The 27,714-nt window shown below is 43.3% G+C and overlaps 1 protein-coding gene across 2 annotated transcripts in view; it reads left to right on the plus strand.

The window, feature by feature from the left end:
* LOC147900677 (calcineurin B-like protein 3) overlaps nt 1–27,714 on the plus strand; it is a 132,791-nt gene that overhangs the window by 49,024 nt on the left and 56,053 nt on the right. For both annotated transcript variants that reach the window (XM_087376255.1, XM_087376254.1), the window contains 2 exons: nt 22,471–22,553; nt 22,960–23,019. In XM_087376255.1, coding sequence (XP_087232381.1) covers nt 22,471–22,553; nt 22,960–23,019 — 143 coding nt within the window. The remainder of the gene's footprint in view (nt 1–22,470; nt 22,554–22,959; nt 23,020–27,714) is intronic.

Raw genomic sequence — 27,714 nt, forward strand, 5'->3', positions numbered from 1 at the left:
CCTCCACTCGGTTGTCGGTAGATCACATTTCCAGAAGGGTGCTGCATACACGGCTCTTAGTCTCACTAGCGTATCAAAAAGCCATCCCTTCATCGGGGGGTTCTAGAAGTGTGCCAAGAAGCACCGTCTCTCTAGCCGAGCTAGAGCTCCCTACTCTCGTGTGAGTCGTGCCATGAGTTATGCCCGAGCTGCATGTGTCATCGTGAAGATAGGTCTTGCAAAAATTCCCCCAAGGTAGGTATATGACTGTACTATCTCGACTGGCTCTCCTTGATAGGTGAAGCTGTGTCGCCGAAGTATCACTTGTGAGGTGTTGAAGAACATAACCTTGGTCTTGCCAAGGTTGACCTTCAAATGTCTCTTCTTGCCAAACACCTCCAGGGCCTCGATTTGTCATTGTAGCCCTGCTGCAAAAGAGGTGATGAGGACTATGTCATCCGTGTATAGTAAGATCTCTATCATCAAGTCTGTAAGCAACAATCCCTCTCCTCCTAGGCGGTCGATGAAGTCGTGATCTCTTTGGTAAGCTTGACATTCATCTGTTTCAGTTGAGTTGGGGTGAGTTCCTCGGAGATCCAAATCCTTGTGCCCTTCAGCTTGTTTGTGTATCAAAGAATCTTAGTTCTTCCTGCCCTCTCTCTGAAAAACACCTGTGCTTGCATTCCCGTTGGGGAGACACAGTTGATATCATTTTCATCCCACTCTACTTGTGGTATTTGCTTCTTGAGGCATGCAATCTTTTCATCTTCTGTGTACTCCTCTTTACACTAAAGTAGCCAAGACAATCCTTGGGCAGTCCTCCAATGCGTAGTATCTTCTTATTATGTACTATGGCTTGCTGCTCTTTTACTTTTGTGTAAAGATTTGCTTTGTTAAGTTTGCTGTTGGCAACAATGGCCATCTGTTCTTTGGCTGAACTGACATGAGTATTGATCATTTCCTTGACCTTGGAGACAAGTATTGGTGCTGGTGGAGATGTGCTGCATTTCTCCATAACTTGTGCAATGATTTCTTGCTTGCCTTTGCTCTCCATCTCATTCACCTTTCTGCTAAGAGCTGTAGCTAGGAGCCTGAGCTCTCTAATTTCATGCTCTTGATAATAAATGTGTTCCTAGGGGTCTGATCTGATCCTTCCCTTTGTAGGTCAATGCAAACAGGCTGGGTGTAGCTGCAATAGTTGAGTATGAGGGCTTGTTGGTTGGGGTAGATGCAAAAAATACCTTCGTTTTGGGGAACTCCATGTTGGCCTTCCTAAATGTGGAGGCCCTTCGCTAGAGCTAACCCCCAGAATTGGGCCAAGGGCTCAGCCCAGCCCAGAGTGACCTCAAGATATTTACCTGTGCTGCGTTGCTCCCTTACGCTTCAAAAAGATCTGGGGCTGATGTATGACGTAGGTACGGACGGTAGTTGATGTACCTTGTAGGTACGGCCGAGGGCATACGGACGTACAGACGACGGGTGAGCATATATGGGCGAGTAGGTACGGATGGACGAGCAAGTACGTATGGGATAGAGAGAGAGTGGATGTACGTACGTATAGACAAGCAGGTACGCACATAGAGAGAGAGAGAGAAAGAAAGAAAGAAAGAAATTTTATTAAAGGTCCACGGAAGGCCATACATGGCCTATGGGACACAAAATCATCCGAAAGGAAAATACATCATCAACGATGCGCCAACTAGGTGGCCTCATCGTAATACCGCTAAGATGCCAAAAATGGCTACAAAAATCCTAGATACAAAATGAAATGAAATAGAGTACCAAAATTGCCTAGATACAAAATGTAAAATATGGAATATGAGGAACATCGTCTTCCCTAAGGGGTCTGTGATCCAAAGAAATGATGGAAGTCATGGCCATCGACCATGCCTCCTGCCATGAGTGTGAAGATCTGGGCAAGTGTCAAATGGGCTGCTGGCGGTGCCAAGTCTCCATGGAGCAATCTCCTCCGAAAATCTGCCATCATCCTCCGTCGTCTAGAAATAAAGCGACGGGTACGGCCTCTGTGTAAGATCATCCTGCGGTGCTGCCGGATCATGTCATATGTACATCCTCGGGGTGGAACCATCGGTGCTCTCTGGCAAGATGGGCTATCTCTGTGCTCATGGTCCTACGCCTCGTCCTGCTCCTCATGAATAACCAGGTCTCTGGCAGGGATGCGACGGTGCTCTCTGAGGAATCTCTCTCTGTATCTGGTGATCTCCCTGATGAACAACGCTAAGCAATACTGATCCTCATACTCCATAATCCGAGAGAGAGGTCCAAATCCGTGCCCAAATAAACAGTGAAATCTGCCACGGATCTCATAATATAAAGGGCATCTGCAAACAAAGTGCTCCTCAGTCTCCACCTCCCCCATAGTGCAACAAGGGCATATCCTAGTCTCTCGCCTGGGTCTATGTCCGGTAGCTGTACGACGCATCCTGCCGGCCTCAACGTCTAATCTGTGGGAAGATACCCTGAGCTGGCCCAAGGCAATCCTGAGAGAGAGAGAGAGAGAGAGAGAGAGAGAGAGAGAGAGGGAGTTTATTAAATGTCTTCAGACGGCCAACATGAGACTAAACTAACTTGATACAATGAGATGAAGGGTGAACCCTCTAAGTGTGCATCAATGCCAAGGTCAAATACAAAAACACTCCTTAATCATAACAATATGTATACATAGAGAGAACTCTCTAAGCTCATGTAGAGAATGCAGATATATGAATCCAACTTTGAGCAGGTTATTCAGCTCCTCTTTTACTTTTCTGGCATAATTGGGGCTCATTTTGTACCTATGTTGGATCACTGGAGTTGCATCCTTGTTGAGGTTGATCCTATGTTGGCAGAATGTAGAATCTATCCCTTTCATATGTGTATAATGCCATGCAAACACATCTTTGAATTCAATTAACAATTGTCGAGGTGTTCTTTGAATGGCTCTTGAAGCCCAGTGCTTACAAGTACCGTTTTTGGGTCATTAGGGTCTCCAAGGTTCATCTCCTCTAGATCATCCTCTTTTACCCTTGCCCTTATTTTCATATGTTCTTCAAACTGTTGCTCTGCCTAAAAAATGGCATGCACATGTGTTTTGTGCTTGTCATCCAATGCATCATCCTCATTGTCTGACTCATTTGCATCATTATCCTTTGTTTTGAGAGAATCTGTATCTGACTTCGGTCTGATTCTGTGTGCCTGTGAAGTTTCCATAGTTGGATTAGAGTTTTGTGGTTTCCCTCTCCCTGGTGCAGACACTCACACCCGCTCCCCCATCCAAGATGGCATGAATCTTTTGGTTCTTGTAGGTTATGGGGATGGCCGCATTAGTATCATCACCTTCAAATTATTAGGCCAACTTATTGGTGGGGACCTTGGGTAGATTCGATCCTTCCTCTTGTGGTTGGTCGAACTGGTAGGTCCTACGAGCAAGAATTGTCTACTCGGGCTAGTTTGAGAGGTCTCGTGCCAAAGGGTAGGATTCCCTCTTAACAAGGAGGCGATTGGCATCTTAACCTGGGTGGAGAGAAAGGTTGCCAACCCGGTGCTATTGCATGGTTCCTTTGCAAAAGTAGTCACCAAGTTGCTCTTGAGTAGGCCTTTGTGGGACAGGTAGCCTCTGGTTCAAATTCCTGAACTTTTGTGCATAGTCCTGCACCAATAGGTCTTTCTGCTTCATATTCCGAAGCTTCTTAAGCATTGCTTCTGGAGTTTTTTCTTTTTTAAATCTACTCAAGAATGAGTTCTTCAAGGCATCATAATCTGCAAAATGAGCAAGACCATACTTCAAAGGTAGCTGCAAATTGCTCTCTCTTTACCGCATCAAGTAGCGACCCAAATCCACTATCACTCCAACGGGTCTCGAATTGCCCGACTTTGTTGTTTGGGTCTAGTTCTCTCTTCCCATCAAATTTTGCTGCTTTGACTAATGGGTTCTGCATTCTGACAAGTGGTGAAACAGGTGCTCTGCTTTTTGGTTGGGGTGGCAAGGGATTGGAGTTCAGTTATCTTTGAGCAGTAATGTATAAGCCTGCAGCTAAATGTGTGCCTAGTGTAGTTCGTAGGAAAGTTTCAGTCGGTGTTGAAGCACTCAACACTTGAAGCTCATTTGTTGCGTCTTTGATTTCCGAGCTGTGAGCTGAATTTGTTGACGAACTTTCTCTACTCGGTATGTAGTCAGTATCCTTGAAATTCTATCACCATTTGGATCTGGCTGACTTCCAGCTTCAGCTCTTGCTCTATTTCATGTGAAGTATAATGAGCCAACTCAGTTTGGTGACGGTGGGTGTAGGCCATCTTCTGGTGGTTCTAGTGATGCCCTATAGGCCATGGTATGTGCCTTGTAGGCATAAATGTAGGCACTTGTAGTGTTAGTGCGTTTTAGGCCACATAGGACACTTAGTCCTATGTGACACCTAGGACACTTAGTCCCAGGTCTAGGTACAAGTACCTTGTACTCCTATTTTTCATTATCCAAGATTTGACGTGATGGCTAACTCATCGCTTCTTTAGCTACCTGCACTCCACGTTTAGATTCGTCTCGTGCACCCGCTCCTCTCATCCGTACTGCTCTCTGTACCTGTGCCGTACAACCGTACGGTTTCGTATCTGCTCAGCATCATACCTGAGATCCTACGCTGTACATGCGTCGTACCTGATCAGCGTCGTACCTATTGTTCATGCGTTGTTGTACAACGTACCTGCGTCGTACGTCAGTACTTGCATACAGTACTGCGCCGTAATGTACTCCCTTGCGCTGCACCTTCCGTACGTCCGTACCTGCAGACAGTAATGAGTCGTACAGTTTTCATACAGCGTAGCAACACTGTACCCGTTCAGTACATCGTCCGTACAGGCATCGTACAGCCTCAGTACAAGCATCGTACAGCCTCCGTACAGGCATAGTAATTGCTTCCGTACTGTCATCCGTACAGTTGTGTTTACTCCCGAATTTGGTACAGCATTTGGCACGTGTTAAATTCTTGCAGTCTTTTACTATTTTGACAGTTTTTACTGTCAAACCCTAATTTCCAACAGAAAAATTTAGGGCTTTTGACATCTGGACCTTCAACCTGTCAATACAATACTTTTGACAAGGTTGACAACTGAAATCTTTCCAAAAATTGAAGTTTTCAGTTAATTTCAGGTTCAGGACTGTCACATTGTGCCACGTCATCACTCGGGTCAACAAAATTTGGGGCTTTTTGTGTTGGGAGCTCAATTTCAACTAGTGTTTGGGACAGTACATATTTTTGCAGTTTCAAGCCTTGAGGCTATATATTGGGTCAGATTGTAGGACATTGAGTCACTTTTGCAGGACATTGAGTCAGATTTGTATACATTGGTTCACATTTGCAAAAAATTTCAGCAAAATTTGGGGCTTTTCTGCATTTGTCCTCTTTTTGGCCTATTTGCCCTCAATAAAATTTGCTATTTTTTGCAGTGAACATTGCCTGTCACAGTCACATTTGGGTCAGATCTGCATTTGCCCTTTGATTTGGATCAGAAATTTGCAGATATTTGCTGTCATTTTTGGACAGCCAGCTTTTTGCAGGGATAGCCTTGAGGCTTTTGGGTTTTCAGGTCTTTTTCAGGGTATCACATTTGCTATGGTTGGGAACAATCAAGATTTATTTGGAGTTCTTCGTGAAGATGATAAGTTGGATGGCACCAACTATCCGATCTGGTCTTATCTCATGAAACATATTCTTGTTGCAAAGCATTTAGGAATATTGTTTCTTGGGCTGATCTGAAGACTGAGACCAGCCAATGCTACAGTGGTTGCCTCTACTGCTGGTCCCTCCGTAGGGGGTACTACTCCTGATGCCTCTTCCTCTAGCACTCCTGCTGCTGCTCTTCCAACTCAAGAACAGTCAAGACGGGATGCAAGAGATGCAAATGCACATTCATGCATTGCTTTATCATGCAAGAGAATCATTATTCCACACATCAGGTCTTGCAGGACAGCAAAGGATGCTTGGGATAAATTGGCTTCTCTCTATCAGATTCGCAATGAAGCTCGTGTTGCATATTTGAGAAGGCAATTACAGGAAGTCGGTATGAATGAAGGTGACTCTATGGATGCATACCTAACAAAGGTCAAGGACCTCATGGAACAGCTTGCCAACATTGATGAGGTGGTGCCAAATTCACAGCTTGTCAGTACCACATTGAATGGACTGCTAGATACATATCAAGGGTTTGCTACAACCCTTCGATTAGTGGCCATGGGTAATCCAGCCCACTATTCTTTTGATCAGCTAGTTACTTTGCTTTTGCAGGAAGAGCAAAGTAGAGCTAATAGACAAGCCATTATTCCTGATCATGCATTTGCTTCACAGCAGACAGGAAGAGGCAAGGCTTCCAAGCCTACGGGCAAGCCAAAATCTGCGCATGGCAGCTGCAATTTCTCCCATGCATCTAAAAATACAGCAGATAAGTCAAAGAAGAAAAGATGCAACTATTGTCGCAAGCCTGGACATGACATTTCAGAGTGCAGGAAGCACATTGCTTCGGAGAAAAAGAAAGTAGGATTGACATTTAATGCCTCACATGCTATTGAATCCCATGAGCCAGAAGATGCTTCACATGCACATGCTCTTCAGGATGATTGGGCATGGGCTGTCCATTGCTTATTTGATCCCTCCAAAGCTGATGCATTCTTTACTGCTAATGATGCTCAGTCCTGGTACTTTGATAGTGGTGCTTCCAAGCATGTCACATCTTGCAGACAGTTGTTTCATTCTTTAGCTGATGCACCTCGAGGGGGGATTGTTACATGTAAATGCTTCATATGATGTAAAAGGAGTTGGAGATGTGCAGCTCACATCCATTTCAAGCCATCCTGTCACTCTGACAAATGTTATTTTTATGCCTGGCATTGAAGTCAACTTGATTTCAATTTCAGCAATTGCTACTTCAGTTTCCAGAGTGATTTTTGATGGCTACAGATGTCTAGTTTATGATCTTCGTGAGGACAATGCCATAGTTCTCATTGGCACTTTGCAAAAAGGGCTTTATCACCTTGATCATCATTCAGCTGCACTTTCTATTGAAGCATTGGCTATTTCAGATTCACAGCTTGCTGAAAGTCATCTTTGGCATGAGAGAATGGGCCATCTCAATTATAGAGCTCTTGCAAAGCTACATTCACAGCAGATGGCAAATGATGTACCTCAGACTCAGACAGTTTCCAAACATGTGTGTGAGGGTTGTCTTTTGGGTAAGATGCATCGATTTCCTTTTCAAATGAATTGTCCAAAACTCTCACAAAGGAAATTGCAGCTAGTACACAGTGATGTCTGTGGCCCAATGAGGACAAATGCCATTGGGGAGTATAAGTATTTCATGACTCTCATTGATGATTTCACAAGATATTGCTGGGTATATCCTTTAAAGGCCAAATTTGAAGTTTTCTTATGCTTTCAGAGATGGCTGAATATGGTTGAGAATGCATCAGGATGCAAGCTTGTCACCCTCAACATAGATAGGGGGGGGGAGAGTATATGTCAAAGGAGTTTGATGCATTTTTGTCTTCACGGGACATTATTCACTTATGCACTACTCCTTACACTCCTCAGCAGAATCCTGTTTCTGAAAGGAAAAGTAGGTCCACAATGGAGATGGCCAGATGCATGCTTAAGGCTAAGTCTGCCCAATAAATTTTGGCTTGATGCAGTAATGTGTGCCAACTATGTGCTGAATAGATCACCTACACGGGCATTGAAGACTATTACACCTTATGAAGCATGGAAAGGCAGGAAGCCTTCACTTTCACACATGAGAGTTTTTGGGGCTCTTGCATATGTTCATGTACCATCTCAGCTGAGACATAAGCTTGATGACAAGGCAATCAAATGCATATTTATTGGTTACAGCCAGGAGAGCAGAGGGTATCGGTTATATCAACCAAATACTGGGAAGATTATTGTCAGTAGAGATGTAATCTTTGCTGAACTTTCAGCTTCTCCTCTTGTGGACTGCAAAGCAAAGCCAGATGTTGACATGTTTGATGCCTTTGAATCTTGGTTACCTCTGCCATCATCAGAAGAGGATTTTGACCAGCAACATGAGCCTCCTGCAGGCCCTCCACTAAGCAACAATTAGCCACAACCTCATGCTGATTTGCAGGTTTCTCTTCCGGCACAAAATGATTCCACTACTCATAATGCAGATATTGAAGAAAGAGCTGTCAATAGACAGCAAAGGCAAGTTCCTAGATGGCTTCTTGATACATTGAGGGACAGCAAACAAGATCAGCCTTTTGCTGCTCGGACAAGATCAGGGAACAGACAGCATGGTCACTTTCTTGAGTTTGCACTCCTTGCTACAGCTTGCAATGAAGAGCCTCTGTGCCATAAAGATGCTTTTGACAGCAGAGAGTGGGTGGATGCAATGAGAGCTGAGTTACAATCTATTGCCAAAAATGACACATGGGAATTAGTGGATCTCCCTCCCGGCAAGCATGCCATTGGAACGTGGTGGGTCTACAAATTAAAAAGGAAATCTGATGGCAGCATAGATCGATACAAAGCCTGTCTTGTTGCAAAAGGGTATGCCCAACAACAAGGCATTGACTTTAAGGAGACATTTGCTCCCACATCCAGGATTACTACCATTAGATGTGTCATTGCCATTGCAGTCCATCATCATTGGCAAGTGCACCAACTTGACATCAAGACTGCTTTTCTTCATGGGGATTTGTAGGAAGAAGTCTAGGTCACACAACCTCTTGGCTTTGAGGTTAAATTCATGCACACTTACTATCCCTTGGTTTTCAGAATAGTCCCATAGAACCCACTCTTTATGTCCGTGGGAGTGGATCTGATTTTTTAGTGCTGATTTTATATGTGGATGATATGCTCATCACGGGCCCAGATACTCAGCAAATTGCAGTTTTCAAGGCTGATTTGCAGCAGATTTTCGACATGTCAGACATGGGACGGCTCCATTATTATTTGGGCATTCAGTTTGCTCATGTTGAGGGGGGTATCATGATGTCTCAGTCCAAGTATATTGGACATCTTCTTGATCGTTTTCAGTTTGAGGATTGCAAGCCAATCTCTACTCCAGTGGACCCTGGCTTCAAATTCTCAGCTCATGATGGATGCCCACCATGTGATATCACTCTTTATCAGCAGGCTGTTGGATGCCTTATTTATTTATGTCACACTAGACCTGACTTGCAGTATGCAGTATCTCAGCTCAGCAGATTCATGCACATGCCCAGTTCACAGCATTGGTAGGCAGTGAAGAGAGTCTTCAGATATCTCAGAGGCACTCAGGATTTAGCCCTCTTCTATGGTGATCAGGGTTCACTTACCATGCATGCTTACGCGGATAGTGGCTACTCAGGATGTTCCGACACCAGAGTGTCAGATACTGGCAATTGTTTTTTGCTTGGCAATTCATGTATCTCTTGGTTCAGCAAGAAGCAATGAACAGTTGCCACGTCTAGCTTTGAGGCTGAGTACAGGGCAGCTTTCACTGCTACAGTAGAGTGTGTTTGGCTTCGACAGTTACTTACAGATCTTGGTATTTGCCAGACATCCTCCACTATTGTCTACACTGACAGCTAGAGTGCTTTGGCCATTGCGTGTAACCTAGTGTTTCATGCGCGTACCAAGCATATTGAAGTTCACTATCATTATGTTCGGGAGCAGTTGTCAGCAGGAGACATAGAGTTGTCCTATCTTCCCATAGAGGACAACATAGCAGATATGTTTACAAAGGCACTTCCTCGTCCCAAGTTCGAAGTCTTCCGACAGGCTTTACACTTGGTTCCCTTTGTTACATGATCTGACATCCCTTGTACATTCATAGGTGGCTATATCCTTTTGGATGAACATGTGCCACCATGACCAGAAAATACCAGGTATTCTGAGACGTTTCCAGAGTACTTCAGCCCATCCCATGGAGGAGGGTTTGTAGGCCATCTTCTGGTGGTTCTAGTGATGCCCTATAGGCCATGGTGTGTGCCTTGTAGGCATAAATGTAGGCACTTGTAGTGTTAGTGCCTTTTAGGCCACATAGGACACTTAGTCCTATGTGACACCTAGGACACTTAGTCCTAGGTCTAGGTATAAGTACCTTGTACTCCTATTTTTCATTATCCAAGATTTGACGTGACGGCTAACTCATCACTTCTTTAGCTACCTGCACTCTCTCTCTCCCAAACGATCCTATAGTGGGTACTCATTTTCTTCCAACATTTGCTGGGAGTGCCTCCATGAAACAGATTGACTGTGTTGGAATGTTCTTGACTTGAGTTTGCAGCATAGATGCTGATGCTAGTTGCATAGAATAGTCGACTTGCACAAAGTAAAAGATTCGCGAGTGTTGTCGTCTTTGTTCACCAATCTTTGGTGAAGTTGCTATCTTGATCTTCTTGAGAGCTTCTTTACTGTTGGGTTGGACTACCGCTGAGTCGGACATTGTTCCTCCTTATTGTCTGCTTCTTTCTTGAGGTATTGGTCCAAGATACTCCTTAGCACCTTCGCAGCTCTTTCAGCATGTCCATTGTGCATTGGTTACATTGTGGCGACATTCTCAAGCTTCAGTCTTGCTTCTTTTAATAGCTCTACGTCTTTTGTCATGGTCTTGCTTTGTCATGCACCAATTGCTGTCGGAAACGATTGTTGGATTAGTTCACGGTCTTCTTGACTTCGGATTTCCTTCTTGGCTCCAGAAGTTCAGCTGGCACAATCTTCTTGTGATTCTTTGTCGTTCGTTGGGGGCGTGTTGAATCGTATTCGATTATCAGCTCCTCCTCTACTGTTGAAGATGACTTTTTGTCATTGTAGCAGTCTAATTGCTCATCATGTCCGCGTTTTCTTGTTTCTTCACCTTGAGCTCTTCAGTGGTTGCCTTTGCTTGCTTTGTGTTGGCGACTTGTTGCCTTGAGTCGTTGTGTTGGTCATTGAGTTGGAAAGGCATCGTATTATGTCCGGTCACCTTCCAACTTTAGTTCATCGTCTTTCTGAGCTCAAACATGTAGTAGGATTGCCAAATGTGTTCTTTGTATGCACAATGCAGAACACTTAATAATATCATGCACAGAAATCACTAGGGACTTGAGAACCGAATGTACAATCGGAAGAGAATCGGAAAGGGAATGACAATGGAAGAACAATTGTACATGTATTTTGACAGTCAAAAGCTACAACAACTGTTGCATACAAAACTTCTCATTCATTTTTTGTCTTGGAAACCACAAGAACATCCTCCTTTTTCTAAGTGGGAGACATTACAACATTCTGATAACAATCGGCCCTGACAACATGATTGTTGGGACAAAATTCAAAGTAGTGGCTTGCTAACGTTATAACCGACTACTACACAAGATAACGTATCATAATATCTTAGTCTATCTTGGGATGATGACCTGGCAAGGTGGTGAAACTACCCCTCAACAACATGCCACATTATGTGCCCTGTAAAAATAGCTAACTATGCTATGAGTAGAAGTCATGGCATGTAATCTTCTTGGTCCAAATGTGTAGCTACACCTTTCAATCGATCCTTACCACCTAAGTATACCTAGGATAATTTAATTAACTGAATGTATAGTTTATAACATGTATTGTGAACTCTTGCCTTGATGAATAATGGATTTAGTTTAACATGAATCATGCTGGAACGTTTCTCTCTCTATACTTTTGCAAGGGGCTTGGTTAGGATATCGATTAGGTTAGCACTATTTCACAAAAACCAATGGTTTGATATAACAACACAAGGCTATTCTAGCAATTTTTTTAAATAAAGGCTATTTGAGGGGATTATCCTCTTGGTGCTCTTCTTGGTCTTCAAGAGAAGCAATTGTGGCAACTATGGTGTACTAAGATGTGATTTTGTTTTCCTTGTGTCGTATGGATTGCATGGGCAAGTGTGAGCTAAGAAATAGTATGATGTGATATGTGAACAAGATAATCGGATTGGTCAATTGGATATGCTTACAATGGATATGGATGATTCCTTTTCATGTGCAATTCCAAGTAGCGTGCTTGACCCCCCACAAATTTGTAAGTGTAGGCCCGCCAAGATAGGGCAAGCATATCTCTCTTGACCTAGTACAGGGTCCCAAGTGCAACCATATGCTTTTCCTAGAACTACTATGGGATGCCTTGAAGGTTGGTGCCTCAAAGATTTGAACCCATGAGTTGAACATTGGAAGTCCAATACCCCAACCAATAGGCCAACGCCTTGGAGGTTGATGTGTTTTGATTTTGAACTAGATTCTTTGGGAAGTAGAAAGATTGTAGTTGGGGGAAATGAATAACAAGAATGTAGAAGTAGTATTTGCCCTTATTTACACATGTCATCTACCATTCTTAATACTTGATTCCTAGCCTATGCCTCATTGGGTCTAAAGTAATACCTTTGGCAGCCCAAGCAATTGGTTTAGTGAATCAAACTATTCATGTCAAAATATGGTATATATGTTGAGTGTGATTGGTCGATGTGTTTAATATCAATCTTTGAATGAAGAACATTCTTTGGTTTACTTTGTGTAGGGTCACTTGTGTTCATGGCTTGCCTTACTTGCCATTAGGCCTAAGCTATGCAATTATGAATGTGTTCTTGGCTCGTATGGAAACCATTGGATATGTGATTTGGGTGTTGATTTAAAAATATTTTAGCATATTATAAGCAAGTATATGTTGAGACATATCTTTGTTCTACGCATACTTGAGCATAGTTGTAATTTTCATGTTTATCAAGGTTGAAGTGCTTTGTGTGATGACTTCTTAACGATGTCGTGATTTTAGTACTTGCTTCCTACACTATTAATGTTGCTTTTCTTTCACAATGAATTTGATTTTGTGCCCATGTTTTTTTTGGGTGGTTATTATAAGATTAAGCGTGTGTGCATGTATGTATCCCTTTGTGCATGTGTGGTTCCTATGGGGTGTGTGTGTGTGAGAGAGAGAGAGAGAGAGAGCGTGCAGTGTGTGTGTGTGTGTGTGTGTGTTTGGTGTGTGGTGCAATCTCTGCGAGCTTGTCACAGTCCGGCGCCCTCCAGTCACCGTCGTGACTTTTGTACGGTTTCCCGTACAGATCGTACGGTTGTTCCGTATAGGTCCTAGCCTGCCTCAGCTGTTCCGTACAGGCCCGCATCCTCTGCTGCTCTTCCGTACCGTTTGTACAATCCCCTAGGTGTGTGTGCGTTGCTTGCATTGTGTAAGTGCGATCTCGGTGAGGTGTACGTCAATTTGTGTTTTGTCCTCGTTAGGAAACCTGCGTAGCCTTGTCCATACATCTGTACGGTCGTCGTACGGCGTCCGTACGTCCGTACGTCTTCGTCTTTCACTACACTAGTCCGTTGTCCGTACAGGCCAGCCTTCCCGTACCATGTCCGTACCACCGTACAGTCAGACTTTTCTCTGTGCAGACCGTATATACCTCCGTACAGCTCAGCATCGTCCGTACAATCTCGTACTTCCTGCCGTACATTCATGGCAGAATATTCATATGAAAAAACGTTTCAAAAGCAACGCTCCACTCCCTGCAAGAAGCAAAAGCAGGTTGAGGGTCAGCATGACGTGATGCATGATACTCTGGAGGCTCAACTGGTACATGATGTAATGCATGAAGGCTTTGCAGATACAAGGAAAGAGTGGAAAGACTCGGTTCCTTCAGTTGGCCTCATGGTTGAGGTCGATGAAATTGTGGATCCAGTCAGAGAATATGCTAAGAATGCAGTCATATTATTTTTTCCAGGCCAGATGCCACCTGCTGCAGAGATAGGCAACTGGCTGACACGCACATTGGCTGGCTCTTTTGTTCGTAAAGTACACTATGCAGCCAGGGGCTTTTTTGAGGTTATCATGGTGGATGAGATCCACAGACAAATGCTTTTGGAACATTCACCTCTTTTTTTTGGGCAGCAAATGGTGCATGTTTTGCCATGGTCTCCCACAAGGGACTTTCAGGCTTTAATCCGACACAGATGCCCGGTTTGGGTTGAAGTTGTTGATTTCCCACAATGTATGGCCTCACTTCTGCCTAAAATTGCAGCATCTTTAGGTAAAGTGGTCTGTCCACCACGGCCAAATGGCAACTCAAATAGATTTTGCATTCTCTGGAATATTGATAATCCCACACCGGACTCTTATTCAGTCACGGTGAATAATGTGAACATGGGAAGTGCTTTTTATAAACTCAAATGGGGTTTATTTGCAGGGGCCTGTTTTGAGTGCAAAAAGTTTGGACACATGGCTTCACAGTGTCCAATGAATCAACATAAAATGCCTCGTGCCACTTTGTCAGTTCACATGCCTACCAAAGATGCTCCTGCTCTAGTTGCCAACAAAAATAAAAGCAGTAGACAGCCTTCTGGGAGTCAGGATAAAGGCAAAGCTCCAATGGCTCCCAATGGGAATCTCACTTCACATTCACCTCCTGCTATTCAATCCTCGACCAAAGGACAGCAACCTTCAACTGATGGCTGGCAAAGTCCAAGAAAAGTTATTTCTGCTCGAAGAATTCCACCCCCCCGCACTTGGAATGGTGCATCTTCTAGCGGAAATACCCCAAAGATAAATACAGGGATTGGGATTACATGGGCTGCAGTAACAGCCAGCAGAATACTCTTCCCTGAAGAAGAGGTTGCTGCTTTGCTGTCTACTTCTCAGGCGGCCACTTCTTCTCAAGGGCGAGGCCTCGACCCTGAGATAGAAATGCAAGGCTGACATCATAAATTTGGCTGCTGTACATAGTTGTTACATTACCATAAATATCTGTATATATGACTGCTTACATCAAATGTTTTACACTCAATGTCCAGGGCATGTGTGACAGTAGGAAATGGAAATCTGTGTGGCTGTACATCAACAGATTTCAGCCTGACATAGTGGCATTACAAGAACACAACCAACATATTTATGCAGGCAAGACAGGACACTACTGTGGATATGATATTTTCTATGCTGGGGAGCACTCTTTCTCAGGGGTTGTCCTTCTGATCAAACATGAGCTTCAACCAGTCATTGCTTTAAATGACAACAAAGGCAGATGGCTTGTTCTCCAATGCATTATTAGAGGAGAGGTGTTTGAATTTGCTTCAGTTTATGCACCTCAGTCCTCTAGAGAAAGAACTGCAATTTGGGATGCCATGCAACAATATCCATGGAGATATCATGCCTACATATGTGGGGATTTCAATAATGCTCCACAACAGGGAGACAACACCTCCAGACATGACCATATGTTATCTCCTGAAAGGCATGCATGGTCTCAACTACTTCTGCATCTGGATCTGGTTGACCTTTGGAAGGAATTGCAGCCTTTGTCACCGGGCTACACTTTTCAACATAATGCTCTTTCCGCTTATCAGGCACGTCTGGATCGATGGTATAGTGTTGCTCTCCAAAAAAAAGGGGATTTTACATGCAAAATGTGGATTGACTATGCCTTTGTGCATTTAGACCATGCACCATTATGGTTGCGGTTATCTTTTCATAATATGCCAGATGATGGATTGCCACAAAGGAGACATCTAATCATAAACAATAGTTATTTGTAACATGCTGATTTCAAGGCAATGGTTACTGAAGCAGCTCATTGTCTTTCCTCTAGCAGCCATATTCACGTTGATGGTGCCTGGGATTCTTTTATTTCTAAAATGCAAGTTGTGATTAGAGCTTATGGCAAGTCTTACATGAAGACTCTGAGGGAAACCATTGCTCAGGCCAAATCCACTTGTCAAGACCTCACAGAACTCAGTCATCATCGTTCGTTGTCCATGCATGAGCAAACAACACTATGCCAGGCTAGACATTGTCTTAAACTAAATGATCACAGGAAATTGGCAAAATGGGAGACTAGAGCAAGACAAAGAGCCTTTACAGATAAAGGCTGCTCTTCCAAAGAAATTTTCAAAAGTTTACATCAGAGGAGAATCAAAACATAAATTTGCAGAGTGCTTATGCCTGATGGATCATGGACTACTTCACGGTCACAGCTTGCTTCTGTTTGTGTGCATCATTTCTCTCAGCAATTCGGCTCTGCAGCTCCTCCCTCGCAACAGATTTTGCTTGCACGAAATTTACTGTTGCAACATGTTTCTCCTATCATTTCCCCTACTCAAGCTCTGGAACTGGAGGAACCCTTTACCGAGAGGGAATTGTCAGATGCGATCAAATCATGTGGCAGATGGAAATCCCCAGGATGGGATGGTTTAACAGTCGAGTTTTCTCTAGAATATTGGCCTATTTTGAAGCATTCATTGCTATATATGGTGAATGCTGTGTGGCAAAATGAGAAAATGCCGGACACATGGAAGAGTGGTCTTGTTAAACTCCTTCCCAAAAAACAAATTTGTGAGTCTTTGGCAGACTGGAGACCTATCACTCTTATGCCCGTAATCTACAAAATCACTACCAAAATGATTGTTGATCGGCTAAAGGGGTTTTTACATGATGGGTTGCATCGTGCTCAATATGGCTTTGTCCGGCGTAGGCATATCACAGATAACATTGCTAATGCCTACATTGGAATTGAATATGCCAAATACATACACACAGCAGGATGTTTTGTTATTGCAAGTTGATATTGCCAAAGCCTTTAGTACTATTCAGTGGGATTTTATTTTATCGACTATGCAAGCATTGGGTTTTGGCACAAAAATGCAGCAACTCATCGCTTGGCTATATCAAGATAGTGAAGCTGCGTGCATACTTTCAGGAGATATTTCTCCATCCTGGACTCTTGCTTGTTCTGTCAGGCAAGAATGTCCCCTGAGTGCTTTACTTTTTGCCACAGCCACTCATCCACTGCTTCAATATCTGGATCACCTCTTGGACACTGACCAGTTGCACGGTTTGGAGATTCTTGGCAGTCACAGCATGATTGCTCAGGCATATGCTGATGATTCATTCTTTACTCCAAAAAATACTCGGGCTGATCTGTCCATGATTATGCATGCTCTTTCCACATATGGATTGGCTGCTGGCATTCGGGTAAATTTTCAGAAATCAAAATTGCTGCCGTTACATGCACAGGAATGGCACAACCTTCTGTGGCCTGGGGAAATTGTCCTCGCTTCTCAATTCATTCGACATCTTGGTTATCCTCTAGGCTAGGGACTCACCCGTTCACAACAAACTGATTGGGTGCTAGTAAAGTTAAGGGCAAAACTTGAATATTGGAAGCTTGCAACTTGGCCATTACATGTTCGTTTGCGAATTACACAATCCATTTTGATAGCATACATACAATTTTATCTGCCTCTCACTATGTTCACTAAGGCAGCAGGATGTGTATGCAGCTTATACTGAGATCTTTAGTTGAGTAGTAGCTACTTCGTTCTTGAAGTAACTATGAATGTAATTATTCTACAACAATAAAATATTTCTTCCCACAAAAAAAAAAAAGTGTGTGAGAGTGCACGCTGAGCGAGATGAGCTTCGACAGGGTCCCGTACAGACTCCTCGCCTGTCCGTACAACTGTACGGCTATCGTACACTCACCGTACAGTCGTACGGTCTGGCCTAGCTCTTCCCTGCATAGCCTCGACCCTTTCAGCCACTGTTTTCATCGCTTTGCCGTACCTTCTCTGAAACTCTATTCGGATATCCGTACTTCTTCGCCCTTTTCCGTACAGCCTACTTTCCCCGTGCCCTCTTAGCATCCCCGTCCAATCTTCTTCCTCCGTACAGCTTCTGCGCGCCCTATCAGCACTCCCGTACCGCTCAGCTCTTTCCGTACAGCCCCCTCCGTACATCCGTACATTATGTACGGTTCCGTGCAATCCGTACAATCTGCACTGATTGCCCCGTACTACTTCCGTACTTTCTGCTTGTACAAAACCTTCTGCACAGTTCTGCTTTTTCTTGCTATTTCATCAATCTTGCCCTGTTTACCTCCATGGAAGACCAGCTCAAAAGTTATTCCCGGAAGGACTCGTCTCGGGATTCCAAAAGACAGCAAGTTGACTTCTCTACTGCAGCCTCTGTAGATGCTCACTATATTTTTGATATGCTCAAAGATGAATTTCACCATAGCCGGAAAGAGTGGGCCAAACCTCCCCCGGTCCTAAAGTATAAGCTGAAGCTGCCCTCTTTGGTCGCTCCTCTCCGAAAGTTCTCTCAGCAAGCAGTTATCATTTTCTTTCCAGGAAAATTACCTTCAGCAAATGATGTGGCTCAGTGGGTTCAGGCTTTGTTGGGAGGTTGCTTTGTTGAAGGAGTATATTTTGCTTCTCGAGGTTTTTATGAAGTGCACTTTATGGATGCCTCATATCGTCAGCAAATATTGGAGATGTCACCTCTATTCTATGGCAGACAAATGGTGCATGTCATGCCATGGTCGCCAAATAAGGATTATCATGGTCTCATTCGACATGTATGCCCACCCCGTCCTTCGGGTAATCGAAATCGATTTTGTGTTCTTTGGGATATAGATCATCCAACCCCTCCTCCCATTGCGGTAGAGGTGGAGGATGTTCCCTTAGGTGAAAAATATTTTGACTTGAAATGGGGAGTATTTGTAGGTGCATGCTTCACTGGTCATAAATTTGGTCACTTAGCCTCACAATGTCCTGCAGTTTTGCATCAACTCCCACCTACAGCTATTGCTCCAGAAAACACTTCCCCTTCAACTTATGGTCCAGGGCCTAAGGCTATGCCTAGCAAATTGGGTGATGTGGCATCTAAATCTGTCCCTCCCAAAGAAAATGTGGTTCAGATTTCAGCCAAGCAAAAGGATAAAGGAAAGGGCAAGATTTCAGAATCTCATGCCTCTCCCCAGGGTGCTTGGCAGCAACCCAAAAAGGTATTTGCGCTCAAGCCACGACCGTTACAATCTCGCCATTGGGATGCCTCTACTTCCACCCTTGGTCAGGCCTCTACCCCTGCTGATAGCCTCACTTCTCAACTGTGGGTTGATGTACTAAAGAGGGGCATCCCTGTATGTGATAATAATGAAGATTATAGAGCTAATGATCCACGAGGCTAGGTGGATGTTGATGTCATGGCTGAGGCCTGACAACTTATATCTTTACTATGCTTTTTGGTTTGGCTGTACATACCTTCTATGTCTACTTCAATCACTTGCATTACATACAACGTTCAAGGTCTCTGCAATGTCAATAAGTGGAGACTTTTTTGGCACTATGTACATAGAATGCACCCCGATGTAATTTCTTTACAAGAACACAACCAACACTTCTTGGCTGGCCAGCAAGGCCACTTTGCTGGGTATGATATCTTTTATGCTGGTACAATGCACTTTTCGGGGGTCTGCATGTCGGTGAAACATGATATGCAGCCCGTGGTTACTTACAATGACCCCCAGGGTCGATGGATGGTGATCAGATGCACCTATAATGCTGATCTTTATGAAATAGCATCTATTTATGCCTCTCAAACTTCTGCGACAAGAGCTCGAATGTGGGCTTCTCTCAAACAATATCCATGGCTGCCTAATGCCTTTTTGTGTGGAGACTTCAATAACTCGCCTGCCATCCAAGATAATTCCATTCATCGTTCTCACATGATCCCCACTGAGCTTCGACATTGGGAGGATATGCTTTCTTTCTTGCACGCAGAAGATTTATGGCTCTCAACAAGGGATAGAGATATGGGTTATACATACCATCACAATGCCTTTACTCATTATTGGGCTCGACTTGACAGATGGTATCTGTTGCATGCTCAGTAGTATGCTAGTTTTACATGTGCATTACGGGTTGATAATTCCCTCTTGCTATCTGATCACTTTCCAGTATGCTTGACATTATCTGTAGCATAATTGACAGATGATATGCCTTTCTTTGGTCGTCGCGTACTCCATGTTAATAGTGCTTATTTGCTTCATCAACAATTTCAGAACATGGTGAGAGTGGCTGTCCGCCCCCTCCTCTTACATGCTCAGGAGGACATGGATTTTGCTTGGATCAGTCTTGCTCATCGTTTGCAGGCTGTTATTCAAGATTATGGATGGAGTTACATGGGAAACTTCAGGCTTAAGCTGAAATGGGCTCAATCTCACAAGCTACAAATGGATGCAATCAGTTCTCATAGGCAGCTCACCTCCTCTGAGCAGGACTCTTGTGCTTATGCAGTTCATATCATCCATCAAAATGATCTTCGTAAATTAATCCAAGCTCGCATGAAACCCCTTCTGGATAAAGGTTGCTCCTCCAAAGCTTTCTTGAAAAGCCTGCATGCGGATAGGCGAAAGGAGGATATTTGTAGGATTAGGCAAGATGATGGCACCTGGACCACTTCCAAATCAGAATTGGAATCACAATGCTCTCGTCATTTCCAGCATCTCTTTTCTCTTCAGCCTGATCATTCGATGCAAGTAAATGCAGCGAGGTCTCAATTTCTTGTGCATGTTCAGCCTATACTGTCTCAGGAACAGACTCATGCATTGGAGCAGCCCTTTATGCTTCATGAACTGGATGATGCTTTGAGTGATTTACGTAAAGACAGCTCCTGGCTGGGATGGATTGACAGTTGAATTCTTCCGTGCATTTTGGGGTGATCTCAAAAACACTCTTCTTCTTATGATCAATCATGCTTGGGCAGAACGATCTCCATTGTGAGGCATTTAGGGTATCCCATTGGCTGGAATATTACCCCTCAACAACAGCTTAAATGGGTGCTTCAAAAGATTAACAAGAAGCTGGAATACTGGCATTTGTCCACTTGGCCTCTACATGTTCGACTTCGGATAGTGCAGTCCATCATTATGGCATATGTGCAATTTTACTTGCCTCTTCTTCCATGGTCTATCAGGCACTTGGCTTCCTATATGTCCCAAGCTATGGAGATCTTTTGGAAAAGCAAATCTCACAAAAAGGCTTTGCGATTACTTCCCATGCAGTCTGTTTGTTCTCCTAAGACTCATGGGGGACTGAATATACTCAATCTTCAGTTTCATATGTTAGCAAGAAAGAGCACTATGATTGCTGATTTTTTCCAGCAAAAACAGCCATGGGCTATTATGTTAGCAGCTATGTGTGGAAACATGACATCCCATTCATATGGGTATTGGATTACAGATCACTGGGAAGCAGTCATGACCACTTTTCAGGGGAAAATTCCTGGTTGTCCTATTTCTACAGCTTTTATTCATGATTGGAAGAGAATTCTTTCTTATGCTAAATGGTCAGGTGCTTCTTCCCATCATGGTAATTCTCTTCGCTTGGAAAGCATCCATTGGAGCAAGGTGTTTGAATCGCCTCTTGCTTTACAGGCACCTATTAAAGCATATAATATTATGAAATTGGGCATAAGAATTGTCGGAGATGTTGTGGATCAACATGGTTATGTGCTTTCATTTCCACAAGCTTGCAGGACATTCCCCTTGGGTCTGCATCATAGACCCATTTGGAGAACACTTACAATTATGTTGCAGCCATTTGTTCCTGTTCCTCCGCTGTTTTACAGGACAGACTACTGGACTGGAATTTGGTTTCCTCATCTCCTGGTACCTGTTCACTTTCAATGCATAATCTCACTTCCTCGATGGTCTACAGGTTCCTTCTTCCACCGCCATGGATTGATAAGCATGCCAACACTCTTTGGAATTTGGATAGGCCTTTATCTTGGTGGCAATTACAACTGAAGAAAATTTGGAAAGCCAAATTGCCATTGAAACAGAGGCTTTTCTTTTGGAGATGTATAGTGGGAGCTTTTTCCGTTGGGGTGAAATTGGCAGCACGTCGTATTGCTTCCTCTTCATGCCCTCGTTGCTCTCATCCTGGCGAGACAGTTCCCCACTTGTTATGGTCCTGCCCGCACTCTCGAGTATTGCTCACTCATGTCTCTCATTTGCTGCGGCTTCGATTTTCCTCTATCAGATTCGGGAAACTCTTTTGGATGTTTGGATGCCTCTCATCTCAGATGTCTCCTTTCCTCCTTTTCTTTCACTGGGCTCGTTTCTGGCTACTATGGACCATTTGGACACAGAGATTGCATTCTAGGATGGGATAACAGTTTCCTCAGGCATATGCCTTCTTCAGAATGTCCCTCAAGCAATCTTTATATGATAGTTATGTTGCAAAGGACTTGGATGCTACTAGTCTTCAAGTGTTTTCTGACTGTTTTTGAGTTTTTCCATTAGGCTCCTTTTGGAGCCTAATGCCATGTACATTGAGTTCATGTTAATAATATAGCTACAGGTTTCACAAAAAAAAAGCATGTGTGGTTCCTATGTGGTCACATATAGGCAACACAAATCCACACATTTAGCCCTGTCCAGGTGGCATATTTTTTGTTTGTGGTTATTGGCACTCTTTTGTATCATGTGATCTCGTGGGGTATCTCTATACAATGATTTTGAGGGGATCTATCTAAGTTGATGTGGTTGTGAGTGCAACAATATGATTTAGTTATTGTTTCATGGACAAACTGCAATTTTTGTTTCTACTTGCTTATGTATAATGCGATTCAGCTATTAAATACCTTCAATTTGAAGGGAGTCTTTTAAAGATATGAGTTGAAGCATGAGCTCAAGGGTTCTAATTAGTCATTCGATTGGTTGCAGTCAGTGTGAGCGAGGTGGAGGCTTTGTACGAATTATTCAAAAAGATAAGCAGTGCTGTGATAGATGATGGTGTGATAAACCAGGTGCTTTATGTGAAAACGCCTTTGTAGAAGCTTTTGCAAGATGACTCACATCATATGCTGGTTCTTTAAATGATTAACAAAAGGGCTTAAGATAGTGCGCTCGAGGAAAACTTGGTTCTTGAAGTGAATATAATTTTCAAGAAGACAAGGGGAACCTTAATATTTTCCTTTATCTCAAAGGCATGTCACTCAGGGGATTCAGTCTTATTGACTTAATGGAATTGTTTTATGTTGTGATAGCCCCAATGTGAATTGTTTATGACAGTTTTGTTAGTGATTGTGATTGTGATGCTTTCTCAAAATGTCGATGTGTGTTTTGTGATACTTCAGGCGAAGCATTAATGTATTAAACCCGTTATATCCTGTAAGGGGAAACTGTCTCATTTTTTTTTTTGCTCTTTGGTAGGAGGAATTTCAATTGGCTCTGTTCAAAACTGGAAAGAAAGAAAGCTGGTTTGCAGATCGGGTACGATGTCCTTCACCACATCTGAGGGGTGTACTGGCAGGGAGCTAAGTTTTTCCCAATATAATATGCAGTCTAATGGTTTTGTATCGTATTTGTTGATACATGCAGTTTGATTGTTCTCCATTTCTAACCTGCATGAGGCACCCCAATTGGTCTATAACTCCAGTGGCTTTTCAAAGTAGGTTGATAAGTCCAAAAGTGGAAGACATTCTCGATAGAGGGCTCAAATTACTTGAAATGTTCAAGCAATAGACCAAAACGTATGGCATTGTCAGTGAGATTTGAGATTGCTATGGTTAGGGTACACTTCATTTTAGTGTTGAAAGCTATGCATCGTGCACTAAAAGCTCTTTGTATGTTTTTCTTTAACTAAATATAATGGTAAACTATAATAGATCATTTTTTTTCCAAAAAGAGACTTCTATTAAGTATTAAAGAAAACCGTTAGAGCAAGCTCCATACGGGATACACCATGCAATGCATGAAAAGCTCAAGACCCAAAAAGAAAGAATTGGGGCTGATAGTGCCATCTCAATCTAGTAGAAACCTCCGAGAAAAACCCTTCCAAACTCGAAGAAATACAGTCCTTCTAGAAGAGGCTGCCCGTGAAGGGCCCTGCATGCTTCATGCTAGCCCAAATGGCTATCAAAGTGTGAACCGTGTCAGTCCAAATACCCGTGAACACCTGTGAAGGGTGTATCTGGGTGCCATCCAAGGCCTCTGTACATCTGGCTCTCCAAATGTGCCAAGAGGCAATGCTAGCCAAGATCTCCCAAGAGGTGTCCACTAAAGCATGAGAAGCCGTGAAGGGAGTAAGTGGTACATCCTGAAGAGAGCAGGGCTCTATCACCTGCCGGCGGACCATATAATAGATCATTAGGAATGCCAATCATGGAAAATAGGTCCATTATGAGTTAATCCATGTTTGCTCAGTAGGATGCTTACTAGAATTCAGGTGAAGAGTCAGATTCAAAGTTCTGATTTGCTCTGAGATGCATTTTTATTTTATCTGGTACAAATGCTGTTGAAAGGCAGGTAATGCTTTTGTCTCATTAAGAAATGGTAAAAACTTTTTGTATGGTGAGATATAATATATGCATGTTACGAGGTGACAAGTCTATATAGAAGGTGATATATACATATGCATTATATATGGGATTGCATGTCAATTTTGACAAATCTAAATTGCTTCCTCTGAAACAATGTGACTGGCATTCTATTCTCTGGCTAGGTTAGGTGATGCATTCCAAAGATGTAGTCAGGCATTTGGGATATCCTATAGGATGGCATATCACCAAGAAGCAGCAGTTAAAATGGATCTTCCAAAGACTTCAACATAAATTGGAATTTTGGAAAATTTCTATCTGGCCACTTCATGTCAGGCTCAGAATAGTACAGCCCATTGTAATGTCCTATGTTCAGTTCTTTTTGCCTTTGTTACATTGGTCCCCCAGAGATATTTCTGCTTTTATGTCTCAAGCTATGGAGCTGTTATGGAGGACAAAGAATGCTGTGAAAGCATTGAGACTGATGAAGATGGAAATGGTGTGCTCTCCTAGGATGCATGGTGGACTTAATGTTCTCAATATAAGATATCATGTACTTGCAAGGAAGGCGACTATGCTCCATACTTTTTTCCGTCAACAACAGCCATGGACTTGTATGATAGCATCCATGTGTGTCAACGTGAGGACATCGGCATATGGCCATTGGACTACTGATCATTGGGAGGTTGTCATTGGGAGATTTGTAGGGAAGATACCTGGCTGTCCTTTCTCTACTGCTCTGATACTTGAATGGAAACAAGTACTTTCTAAGGTCAAATGGGCTCCTGATAACTGCTCGGGGACAAACTCGATGAGGAAAGAAAGTATTCATTGGAGTGCCATCTTTGACATTCCAATTCCTTTACAGGAACCTATTCGGGCATATAATCTCTTGAAATTGGGAATTGGATACATAAATGATGTGGTAGATGATCAGGGCTATGCCCTATCTTTTCCTCAGGCCACTGCTTCCTATGCATTGGGAATGCATCATAGGCTGATATGGAAGAAAATTGCTAATTTGTTACATCCTCTTCTCCCTGTTCCTCCTGTGGCTGGCACATACAGGCTTATGGATTGGCAATTGCAACCCTCTGCTACATGCTCTCATCCTGTTCTTTTGCCTCTCTTGACCTCCATCAAAGCCTACAGACTTCTTCAGCCTGCTCCATGGATTCAGCGATATGCTAATACTCTGTGGCATATCAGGAAGCCCCTTTCATGGTGGCGGAAGAATCTCCGGATATTATGGAAGTGTAAAATGCCTTTGAAACAAAGACTTTTTCTTTGGAGATGCATGACCGGCACTTTGTCAGTGGGAATCACACTTGCCAAACGTCACATTGCACCATCCACATGTTTACGATGTCGAGCTCCTTCAGAGACTGTCCCTCATTTGCTTTGGCACTGCCCGTGTTCTAGGAACCTCCTTGGAAGAATTTCAGATCATCTTTGACTCCGTTTCCCGAGCCATAGATTTGGAATGAGCATAATTTGGCATACTTGGGTCGCCAGATTCATAAGTCATATGAATCTTTTCGAGCCTCATTGCGGCAATCCTTATATGATGCCTGCCATAAGGGTGACATCCATGCTTCTTACATAGAGCTTTTCTTTTTATGTTTCTGATCTTTGGGATACTCTCTATTTTGGAGACTTCCCATCTTGTAAATTTATGAGAATATAAATACACTGGATTTTACTTCAAAAAAAGTGTGTGTGCCCGTTTCTTTGGAGTCTAATGTCATGTACATTGATTTCATGTTAATAATATAGTTACTGGTTTCATAAAAAAAAGTGTATGCTCGTTCCATATCTATGCATAATCCCTGCTGCCCTCTTTCGTCATGACTTTGGCCATTATTGGCCCCGGCTGTCTGCTCTCTTCTTCTTTTGCTATATCAATCCTGCCCTACTTACCTCCATGGAGGATCATATTAAAAGTTATTCTCGGAAGGACTTGTCCTGGGACCCCAAAAGACAGCAAGTCGAATTGTGTACTTCAGCCTCTGAAGATGCTCACTATGTTTTCGATATGCTCAAGGATGAATTCCACCAGAGCCAGAAGGAGTGGGCAAAACCTCCCCCGGCACTTAAGTATAAGTTGAAGCTGCCCTCATTGGTCACTCCTCTCCGCAAGTTCTCTCAGCAAGCAGTTATCATTTTTTTCCTTGGGAAGTTACCTTCTGCAAATGATGTGGCTCAGTGGGTTCAGGCTTTGTTGGGAGGTTGCTTTGTTGAAGGAGTATACTTTGCTTCTCGAGGTTTTTATGAAGTGCACTTTTTGGATGCCTCATATCGTCAGCAGATATTGGAGATGTCCCCTCTATTCTATGGCAGACAAATGGTTCATGTCATGCCATGGTCGCCAAATAAGGATTATCACGGTCTCATTCGACATCACTGCCCTATATGGGTTGAGGTAGTGGATTTTCCGGACTATATGAGGGCTGAGTTACCTAGTCTGGCAGCTACTTTGGGGCAAGTTGTATGCCCACCCCGTCCTTCGGGTAATCGAAATCGGTTTTGTGTTCTTTGGGATGACTATATGAGGGCTGAGTTACCTAGTCTGGCAGCTACTTTGGGGCAAGTTGTATGCCCACCCCGTCCTTTGGGTAATCGAAATCGGTTTTGTGTTCTTTGGGATACAGATCACCCAACCCCTCCTTCTATTGCGGTAGAGGTGGAGGATGTTCCCTTGGGCGAAAAATATTTTGACTTGAAATGGGGAGTATTTGCAAGTGCTTGTTTTACTTGTCATAACTTTGGCCATCTAGCTTCACAGTGTCCTGCAGTCCTGCATCAACTCCCACCTACGGCTATTGCTACAGAAAATACTACCTCTCCAACTTATGGTCCAGGGCCTAAGGCTATGCCTAGCAAGTTGGGTGATGTGACATCTAAATCTGCTCTTTCCAAAGACAATGTGGTCCATGTTTCAGCCAAGCAAAAGGATAAGGGAAAGGGCAAAATTTCAGAATCTAATGCCTCTCCCCAGGGTGCCTGGCAGCAACCCAAAAAGGTATTTGCGCTTAAGCCACGATCGTTACAATCTAGACATTGGGATGCCTCTACTTCCACCCCTGGTCAGGCCTCTACCCCTGCTGATAGTCTGACTTCTCGATTGTGGGTTGATGTGCTCAAGAAGGGCATTCCCGTATGTGACAATGATGAGGACGATAGAGCTATTGATTTAGAAGGCCAGGTGGATGTCGATGTCATGGTTGATGCCTGACACCTTGTACCTTTATTATGTTTCTCAGTTCGACTGTACATATCTTTTATGTCTGCTTCAATTACTTGCATTACATACAATGTCCAAGGTCTTTGCAATGTCAATAAGTGGAGACTTTTTTGGCACTATGTACATAGAATGCACCCCGATGTAATTTCCTTACAGTAACACAATCAACACTTATTGGCTGGCCAGCAAGGCCACTTTGCTGGTTATGACATCTTTTATGCTGGTACAATGCACTTTTCGGGGGTATGCATGCTGGTGAAACATGATATGCAGCCTACAGTTGCTTACAATGACCCCCAAGGTCGATGGATGGTAATCAGATGCATCTGTCATGCCGATCTTTATGAAATAGCATCGGTTCATGCCTCTCAAACTTCTGCGATAAGAGCTCAAATGTGGGCCTCC

Source organism: Dipteris shenzhenensis, chromosome 6, assembly GCF_047967505.1.
Source record: "Dipteris shenzhenensis isolate YYH24624 ecotype China chromosome 6, Dip_SZ_1.0, whole genome shotgun sequence".
In the NCBI taxonomy this organism is placed as follows: Eukaryota; Viridiplantae; Streptophyta; class Polypodiopsida; order Gleicheniales; family Dipteridaceae; genus Dipteris; species Dipteris shenzhenensis.